This window comes from Triplophysa rosa, linkage group LG3 (assembly GCF_024868665.1).
Source record: "Triplophysa rosa linkage group LG3, Trosa_1v2, whole genome shotgun sequence".
NCBI classification, from domain to species: domain Eukaryota; kingdom Metazoa; phylum Chordata; class Actinopteri; order Cypriniformes; family Nemacheilidae; genus Triplophysa; species Triplophysa rosa.
In genome coordinates this window covers 3117838-3128127 of record NC_079892.1, presented here as the reverse complement: position 1 = coordinate 3128127, position 10290 = coordinate 3117838, and the positions used below count along the sequence as shown (strand labels likewise).

At 38.3% G+C, this 10290-nt stretch overlaps 1 protein-coding gene across 2 annotated transcripts; it reads right to left on the bottom strand.

Annotated features, from left to right (window-relative positions):
- Positions 1–5911: 5911 nt before the first annotated feature.
- LOC130551950 (overexpressed in colon carcinoma 1 protein homolog) lies at positions 5912–10245 on the bottom strand. Of its 2 annotated transcripts, none has more exons than XM_057329995.1 (5): positions 10078–10245; positions 8479–8503; positions 8167–8202; positions 7987–8063; positions 5912–6690 (listed from the first exon to the last, which is right to left on the bottom strand). In XM_057329995.1, the coding sequence occupies exons 1-5, from the start codon at positions 10124–10126 to the stop codon at positions 6629–6631; spliced, it is 249 nt and encodes an 82-aa protein (XP_057185978.1). In that variant the 5' UTR covers positions 10127–10245; the 3' UTR covers positions 5912–6628. The 2 variants fall into 2 exon arrangements, with proteins under 2 accessions (XP_057185978.1, XP_057185979.1); XM_057329996.1 differs by having other exon boundaries at positions 10084–10245.
- Positions 10246–10290: the final 45 nt, after the last annotated feature.

Here is a 10290-nt window from a genome sequence, read left to right as displayed (position 1 = left end):
CATGAAGAGTACGGAGGTGTAAAACGAATGTAGATTGGAGAGGTAAAATAATCTGGATTTGGGTCAATTTGATGAGAAATGTTTGAGTTCATATTGAGATCTTCAACAATATTGACTTTTGATTGCAGACTTGACAAATCTGAGCTCAGTTTGAGACATTGTTGACGTCTCTTCTGAAACTCTAATGACAGACACATTTGAGTCTTTTTCTCAGTAGAAATATATGAAACGCAGACGCAGTTTCCATTTGCTCTCCATTTAATCTCAGTTATGTCTATAGGAGAAATAATTGAGATATTAAAAAGATGTTATCTGTGAGATCACCTGTCAACTTTTTCTTGTAATATTATGCGTTTAATCCCATAGTTTTTTTTTCTTTTCTTTAGCTTTTTAATTACATTTTTGAAACCAAAATTGTTCATTTCTGTTAGCCTTAAAGTGAGAGTTCACCCAAAAATGAAAATGATGTCCTCATTTACTGACCCTCTTGTCATTTCAAGCCTGTATGACTTTCTTTCTTTCGCAGAACACAAAAGAAGATATTTTTTAAAAATGTTGTAACTGGACCCCATTTACTTGCAGTGGCTTTGTGTCCATACAAGTGAATGGGGTCCAGTGCTGTTCGGTTACCAACTTTCTTCAAAATATCTTCTTTTGTGTTGTGCAGAAGAAAGAAAGTCATAAAGCTTTAAAATGACAAGAGGGTCAGTAAATGATAGGTAAACTTTCATTTGTTTCATTCTGGAGTATCCCGAAAAATGGTTGGGAATGTGCGGGCGGAGACGAGGGTGGCGGTGCTCGTGCTTTCAGAGGCCCGTGGAAACCGAGCGGACACATTTTTAAGCCTTGGGTTGGTTTTGGCAACGCTCTCGCTAAACGACCTTTGTGTTTCTCATTACGCTGCCCATACGGAAGAGGTTAGCAGCTCGAACCCTGTTAGTACAATGCTAATCACTGTGACAACCAGCTCTGAATGCAACCCGGCTCGGAGCGGTCGGATTCCAGACCTAAACAACCAACCCAATATGAGCCAGACCTTCAGAGGTCAAATGCCAAGTTTCTTTCTATAAACTTTTATCCCCCATACCTGTGAGGCTGTAGACCGTTTGCGTTAACATTAGGGCTAGTTACAAATGTTAGCATTAGCATTTCATAGCCTCCTGTTTACAATAGGCTCTGGAACCGACGAAAGCCATAATTCCATTTCTGTTGAACCAATGAGGAGCTTCAGCGAGGGCCAATCGAAGGCATCGCTCACAGCGCAAATGGGTACGAAACGCCCCCCTCCCGCACTTTCCAAATCAAATTAGAAGGTTCCTCAGAAGTTTGAGTGAAAACACCTGGTCGGACGACCGCGGGTTATCGGGCCGTAGCACGGCTTCCATCTCGTGCCACACCGGTAACAGTCACGCCAACAATCACGCCAGCGACGGCGGCTTCAGTGCACCCCTCCACAATTTTACAGAGCACAATTTTTCCAGGATTAGTCCTTCCGTGATTTAGCGCCGCTCTCTCCTGACCTCTGGAATGCAATGAATGACGGATCTATTTTCTTACATTGTTTCACCTGCTCTAAATAGAACCACATGTTGCTAGTGGCCGCCTCCACGGCCTTTCCGCCATAATTGGAAGCACATTGGAGAGGCGCAGACAGCCGAGGGGCTTCCATTAAGCCAAAGCGTGACATTCGGAAGAGGAAAAGGGCAGAGCGAAGCGATAATGTAACAAACAATAGGTGGTTGACGGGACAGTGCAGTGGATGGAAGCGGTTATCCGTGGAAATCCGAAACCAGGTCATCTCCAGTCTTGAGGGACGTGTTTTGAGGAATCCTGCATAGTTGTTCTCTGGTTATAGTGATGAGCTGGTTTATGTGATATTGAATACTCAAGAAGAACTTTAAAGGTGCTGTGTGCCATATTTTGGAGGATCTATTGACAGAAATGCGATTTTATATACATCACAGAGGTGTTTAGAGACCTTCCATAATGAAGCATTATGTTTGTATTACTTTAGAATGAGCTATTTCTATCTACATACACCGCGGGTCCCCATACATGGAATTTGCCATGTTGTCTCTACAGTAGCCCTAAACGGACAAACTGCTCTACAGAGTAGGGTTGTCACGGTACCATAAACATGTCTTACGATACTATACCAGTTGAAGTATCTCGATACCAAGTAGTATCACGATGCTGTGCCATGTTCATAATTCAAATCTATACAAAAATCACAGATTTAGATAAACATTGTGTATTTACTATAGTAAACTGTATTACACTTTGCACTAGAATATTTTGTTGTATTAACTGTAGTAATTGGATAAATTGTAGCAAATACTGTAGTATACTTAAATATTGGTAAGACTCAAAAACACTAGTGTCTATGAGTTTTAGTAGTTTACTGTAGTAAATACTAAAGTACACTAGATCATTTTTCACGTAGGAACTAATTCAAATGTTGGACAAATTTAATTGATACAGCAATCTTTATAAAGGGAAATATTAGGCTTACTTTAAATGCAGAACTAAGACGGCCAGTAGGTGGCGTCAATTTTCCACTGAGTTAGTGAATCGTTTAACCAACTCGTTCAAAACGCTAATTTGAATCATTATCTCGTCCGAGTCATTCAAAACACACATTCATTTAGGAGATAAACACCGCAAAAAGGCAGATGTAAGTGTTCAAATGAATATTAATGCGCATATGCAACATTACCTACGGTACTGCGATATACCGTTTCAAAATAGAGCGGTATCGCGGGTATTTTGAAGCTTGCTACCGTATCACCGGTACCGTGCAACCCAACTACAGAGCGCATTTTGTAAATATGTTATCTCCTGCAAAGAAACGGAAACGTGACTATATCTTTGTCCTGTGTCAGCCACCGTATTGCTTCGAAAGGGAGGGGGGAGGTGCATTTTATATACTGGACCTTTAAAGGGGTGACCGCGGTGTCTCCTACATTCTCCAAGCTGGAGTTGATGGTCTGGTGTGATTGCAGATTAACACTGTTGATTAGGGTGAGACCTTTTAAGATGAAGTTTAATTTCTTCTGGCCAGAAAGATGCTCGCTAAATCAAATCTGCTGGTTTATCACAAACAGGCTTTTTTCCTGTACTTGCCAGTTAATCCAAGTTGGAAAAAGCTCTGCCGGATAAAAACAGCCTCAAGTGGTTTGCTTGCCTTTGCTTCAGCCAAACTGGCAAACCACATGTGTATTATCATATCACTGCTGTCCTTCTAAAACCTCGTTTGTCTATATTTTGTGATTTTTATAAGTCATTATTATTAGTCATCCTTTATGTTTGTCACAGTGTTTTTTCCATTTCCTGAACAAGCAAATTGGGACACATGAGGATTTGGAAGGACGGAGACGACGATTTTATGTTTAATTCTTGTCTTTATGCCACAACCAAAAGCATTCAGTGGATTACAAATGGTTGCAGAAACTTCTATTTTACAACACTGACATCTGGTGGCTGTTTGAGGAACAGCATGCATTTCTCACGAGAACTTGGGAGCCGTAAATAGTAGTTGGGATGGTTTGACCAAAAACTAAAATGTCGATCAAGACGTGTATATGACTCTTTCTTCCGTGGAACACAAAAGAGGATATTTTGAAAAATGTCTTGGGCAAAAAAACAATGGAAACAATGGAAAAGTATTGTTTTATGACGCTTTAGATAAAAGCGTCTGCTAAATGACTAAATGCAACTGTAAGTCAACGGGGGACAATATTGTTTGCTTAACAACGTTCTTCAAAAAATGTTCTTTCATGTTTTGGAGGAAAAAGAAAGTAATACAGATTTGGAATAACATGAGAGTGGGTAAATTATGACAGAATTTATATTTTTGGGTGAACTATCACTATCACAAATGCAGTTTCCAATTTAACTATGTAATATTACTTTAAGAAGGCTTTGATTTTCAAAGATAAAAAATCTGAAAAACAGCTTTTTATTAACAATTAAAGTATTTTTGGTCCCCCAAAGTGGATTCTCATCAGCCCCTTCCTATTGAAAATAGTTGTTTCTAGGCTTTGTGTACAGTGTTAGCTGTTTTTTTTTCTTGCACTTCCTGGATGGAGCACATCTGTTCTGGCTGCTATCAGAGGCACAAATCTGTGATGGAGATCTCACAGGAACAATTTCAGCTGATGACTAACAGGCAGACAGCTGCAGAGTGTGTGTTTGATCACGTAACTCGAGGAACACACAGATTCAGAGTTGCGTCTGTGTGGTGTGAAACACTGTTACATTAGGTCAACGGTCTTTCTTATTTAATTCAACCAAACTCAGAGCTAGGAACCTACGTTTTGCAGTGTAGCACTCATTTAAATAACTAAATATAATAAAACAACGTTATTGCATTGTGATTTGTTGGTAGACACGTGAAGACACATACAGCTGCGGATTAAAATGAAGAGACAATTTCTAATTACTTTCAGAAAATGAAAACTGGAGAAACAGGTGAAAATAACAGAAAAGATGCTGTGTATTTTTTCAGACTGCAAATATTGCGAAGAAAACAAGTTCATATGCATTAGGAAAAGTTCAAAAATAAAATTTGTATGTGATTTTTATGTGATAACAAAAATGTGATATTTATCACGTTGTGTCTTGTCATGCCGTCAGTCTTTCACATCGCTGTTGGATGACTTTGTCACTCCTGAGGTTTGATTTTGTTGAAATTCAACAGACACTGGACTGGAAGGATCACAAAACATCTAGAAATGCCGAATTTGGAATGGTTTCTTCATTTTTTTCCACGGCTGTACTGCATACATATATTTACACCGCCTGCGTCTGTGTAATTGCTGACATTGGAGTCAGGCATGTTGGGTTCAGTTTTATTGCGCACACACACAAATTGTATGATTGAACCCATAATAAACACAAACGCTTCTTATTCTGAAGGTGAAACGTCAAGAGGATATTAACCCTTTTAATCACATATGATTGAAAGTCATTCATGTTTTTATGTAGCCCAGAAACACTCATTCATGTCTGTACTTTACAGTTTGCAACCCTCACAAAGATTTCGATATCAAAAGAGTTTTTATTCTCCAGTTCTGCAGAAAACCATGTGCTGGTGTTTTACAGAAACCATAATCAGAAGAAATAATGTCACATATGATCTCCAAAAGTGAGTTGAATAGAAGAGATCTATTCAATTTTGACAAAAGTGTATTTAATGTCATTTACGTAATTCACATACACATAAAATGCTAATAGTACAGGTCACTAACCTGAAACAGTTTTAAGAAAGAGAACAAATATAAGTACTCTTAGATTAGTAAATTAGTAGTTCATAAAAATAGTTAGGTGATTATCAAAGAGTATTAGAAAACTACAGTCTATTAATGTCATTTATGTCTATTTGGCCATGATAGAGTATGAAATATGGTTTTAGTAGTCATGACGACAGACCTCTAGTCATCTTAGTGCTAAACATGACAGCTAAGCTAGACCACCAACTTTACACAATGTAAAATATTTAGACACCCTGTCTGCATTCCTCTTCTTTCGGATTCATTTTACATGAAAAAATAAAAGTTTACTGCAGATCGGGTCTGCCACCGTGAATCCAAACGCCAGGGTAACTGTCGCCACGTTATTGATGAGAGGTCAGATGGCGACGGTCCCCATGGCAACAGAATCTACATTCAAAGACACAATGATGCTCAGTGTTCCAAAACAGAAGCCTCTGTGTGCCGGCCGTCGTGATGTCACTGTGATGTCATTGCGGCACGATCGCTTCCAAAAGCAGCTCGGTTCTTGGAAATCTCGTCTGCTGACATTAAAGAAGTCCGTCTCTTCAAAAACAGCGACTGCATAGCTTTGATTCTAGAGAAACCTTTGTGGTTTCATCTGATCTGCTGTTAGTCTGCAGAAGGAAAGAGCTGTTAGTTTACATCACAACACGAGCGATTCGATTTCATTTGAGGTTTAGCAGATGCCGATAATTGGAAAAGTCATGCAACTAAAGGACGTGTGTGTGCTGTCTTTAACCGTGTTATTAAAGTGATGGTGACAGGTCACACACACACAGAAATCTTTGAAGTTATTTTTGTAAGGACCACTTGGAGACGCACACACACCTGCTGGCATTATTAGTTTTATTGCAAAAAAACAAACAAAGTAGCCGATCACATTTTCGTTCTCTATTGCGTGTTTGGGCACAACAAGCACCTGCTGCTCAACAAATGCTCTTCACACAATTCAAGAGCACGAAATAAAAACATATGAACAGCCACACAGCACTGCTGAAAGATCTTTGCACAATCTGCCTTCAAGGATTATTCCTGGTTATTAATAATTTAATGTCTATGGACAGCATGTGTGGCCTGCTGTCCATTACCACAGGCAATCATTTGAACTTTTCTATCCGTTCGTGATAAATGCATTGTTTTGATATACTGTACTTACAATAGCAATCTACATACAATGCACCCTATACCATACAATAGTACAATAACAACTAAACACATCATTCATCTTTACTTAAAGGGACAGTTCACTGTAAAATACAAATTCTCTCATCATCCATCCTCGTGTCATTTAAAGTGTGACTTTCTTCTGTACAGCACAAGATGATATCGTGAGACATGTCTCAATGGTTTTGTGTTCATACAATGGAAGTCAATGGCGGTGGAAACCGACATTCTTCAAAATATCTTCTTTTGTGTTCTGCAGAAACAAGAAAGTCATACAGGTTTGGAATGACCCGAGAACGAGTAAATGATGATTTTTGGGTGAACTGTCCCTTTAAGAAGTTTTTGCTGGTTGGTCATTGCAGACAGTTTGATGTGATCCAGACTCTCTGATGTCGTGCGGTGAGGTTTTGTAATCTAAAATGTAATATCTGTCTGCTTCTATAGCAATTTGCTTCCTGATTCACAGGGTTATTATGGGTAATCATGCCAGTCATTACAAGCCTTGATCACGACCGTGTCGTCGTGAGGCCTTTCTTCATTTGTTTCGACGAGAAAGAAGCCGTATAACTAAAAGGTCATTTAAATAATGAGTTATTATATTCTGTTCTCAGATGCATAGAATCACATTGTAATACATCACATAGAGGTTTGTTTGTAGTTTACCATCAATGTATTTATAGGTCATGAATCTATTTGAAGTTTATGAATCTGAGTTCACCGTGAATCTAGATCAATTTGAATTTGTTTGTGATTAGTAAATTGAGAATTTGCTTGTAGATAATAAACTTGAATTGGGTTGTAGTGAATCTTGTTTAGTGATACATTTGTTGGTAAATAAATATGCTTAATGAATCCGTTTAGTTTATGATGGATCTTTTTTTAGATAAACATCAAATTGTTTGTAGTTCCTAAATCTGCTCAGTTCATGAATCTGTTTGTAGTCAATTATAAATAAATAAACATTCAATTGTTTGTAGTTCATGAATCTGTTTGTAGTTTATGAATCTGTTTTGGTTTATTATAAATCTCTTTAGTTGATGATGAATATGAAATTGTTTGTAGTTCATAAATCCGCTTGAAGTTTAAGAGTTTGTTTTTAGTTATTTGTGAATTTGATAGTTGATCATAAATCTGTTTAGTTAATGATTAATCTACTTTAAAAAAATGTTGTTCCCACTTTATAAAAATAAGTCAACACAAGGAGTTTGCATCAAGTTCATTGCCTTAACTAATATTTTTATAACTTAACTTAATATTTGAATAAGTTGAATTAACTCAAAGCTTTAAGGCAGCCAGGTAACCTTTTTTTTAATTGAAACAACAAAAAACAACATTATTTCTCACAGATAAACATGTAATTGTTTGTAGCTCAAGAATTTGTTTCGTGAATCGCAGTCATTGAATGCACTTGGGATAAATGTGTAAATGTATGACGCTTGGCACTATTGTGAGGATGATCTTTCCATTTTTGTGTACATTATTATAGGTCACGTATGGGAGGTTTCTTGGCATCTGAGGCTGAGACGATCATTATAACAGTTATTCTCACCTTTACATGTTGATTTTGATTGGCTGGCAGCTGTGGTCAGGTCAGCGGGAAGCCCCACATACACGCCTCCATAGTTCCTGCAGAACACAAACAAAACTGTGCTGATTCCCTTTCATAACTGCTGGTTTTACAGCAATAGTTTTATATTTCTTGTGATGAATATATAGAAGAACGTCTCACCTTCGTTTCTCATCATCTGGTGATGGTTCTTCTGTCCTGCATCAAGAGAACAACAATTCAGGATTACTTCATTTATTGTTACATCAGAGAGTTGCCGTTAGCTTCACGTCTGGTAAGTTCTTTGGTAATTGGTGAGATGTCTGGTGATGTGGTGGGGGTGTTGGGCAATGATTGTTAATTGGTTAGAGTGTGTTTGGGCCCTCAGGGGCTCACGTACATCACAGTTTGCTTGAACAAGCTGATTCATTCTCCTCCAGGATTGAACTATGATGAAATGTGATGGAAATATGTTAGAAATAAAAGATGACTTACACATCTTTGACTGCTTCTGCAGGACCTGTAAGAGATGGAAGAGGTTATTTCTCCACGAGATTCATCAAAGCAATCCTAATGACAAGATTGTTACATTTCTTATCCAGTGGGTTTAAAACAGAGCTAAAAGAAACAGACCATTTAATATTACAAATAAGAAGTGAAGTGAAGAAATCTGTTGCATTGATACTGGAAATCACCAGAGGACAGTTTCCAATAGTTTATTCAGTCTGTCACACAGTAGAAACTACAGTTCTCTGGTTTCAAATGTTCAGTTGTGTAATGACCCATTATTCACCCTTAAAGACACTAAACACACTAACCTTAAACAGTGAGATCTCCCTCACACACACACACACACATGCACACACGCACGCACGCACACACGCACACACACACACGCACACACACTCTCTCATTAAAACATAGACTCTTTGTTTTGCTCTTAAAGAAAGACCACCTATTATAGATTAACACACAACCAGAAAACCATTCCACTGATTGTGTTTTTGTTCGTAGGAGGTCACACAAAGAAAGGTCAAGGGTCAAGAAAAGCATCCAAGCACATTCACAGAGGAGATCCCCCTAACACATCAGTCGTTTCTTCTACAGCAATGAGACTTTGGGGTTTATCTTCCTTTTAAATATGTCACTTTATATCTCCCAGAAATCTTATGTGGTGCCTCTAAATTTCTCAATCCATAAAACAGCAACGTCTGAGCAAACAGATGTCAGGCGACACCAACAAACTGATGTTACTGATTTCACAGAAGTGAGAAGGTTTGTTCTACATCATTAAGGTTCATACAAAACTGAACAGCTGGAGATGATTCAGCTGTTATTTCACCTCCAGAACAATTTGCAAAATATAACGTATATAAAATATATTTACGATTAGAAACTGTCGATGTCAGCCAATAAATAAAATAAAATAAAAAGAATTAGTCTTGAGTGTTCTAATAGAGAGAAATATCACTCAAACGTATAAAAATAAATAATCACTCAAATCACGACAATTGTTGATGTACAATACGAGTAAAATGAATGAATTTAATGAGAAATGTTAAGGTTCATATTGAGTGCTTTCATATTTTTTGCAGCCTATCTGAGCTCAGTTTGAGCATGACATCAGGGTCATTAAGAGATTACTGGGGACGTTTTGTCAGGAGAAACAGCTGAGATGCAGGAGACAGTCTCATTTTGCTCTCCATATATTCTCGTTGCTATTAATGACAACATTAACTCATTCAAATATTTTCATGTGTGTATCAGCACACACATATCTGACCCGAATACATATTAAACTACGTGACAAAATCCAGAGAGCACGATTAATAAACATCTTCTGAATCCACAACGCTCCGCTGTACCCGGAGCTTCTTCACCTCTGTGACTAAAGCAACATTCCTACACATCTGTCTATGGCTGTTCTAGGGCTCCTGGGTCCTAGGAAGGTACAAAGGAAGATGTGGGTCCTTCACAGTTTGTCCCATGTAGAAGTCAAATGTTCACAGACGAGAGATGTCACACACACATAAAAATCCAGAACGGACATGTCCATTGATAAAAGAGCAACGTTAAGATGTGACTCACACTTACACTCACCTCCCGCTGTTGTCCTGGTGGCTGAGGAATTTCCGCATCCCATTTTGGCATGAACACAGCTCTCTTTCTGAAGCGTGATGCTTTGAAGGAGAAAAGCGAAGAGACAGATGAATTAATGAAGGACGAGTCTGATGAGCTCCTTGGACCATTCTGCAGAGAGAGAGAGAGAGAGAGAGAGAGAGAGAGAGAGAGAGAGAGAGAGAGAGA

Coding starts and splice junctions, on each gene's coding strand:
- LOC130551950 (XM_057329995.1), bottom strand. CDS start 10,126: ATGGGATGCGGAAATTCCTCAGCCACCAGGACAACAGCGGGAGGTGAG. Junction 8,504..10,077: donor GACAACAGCGGGAGGTGAGT/GTAAGTGTGAGT, acceptor CATCTCTTACAG/GTCCTGCAGAAGCAGTCAAA. Junction 8,064..8,166: donor CCAGATGATGAGAAACGAAG/GTGAGACGTTCT, acceptor TGTGTTCTGCAG/GAACTATGGAGGCGTGTATG.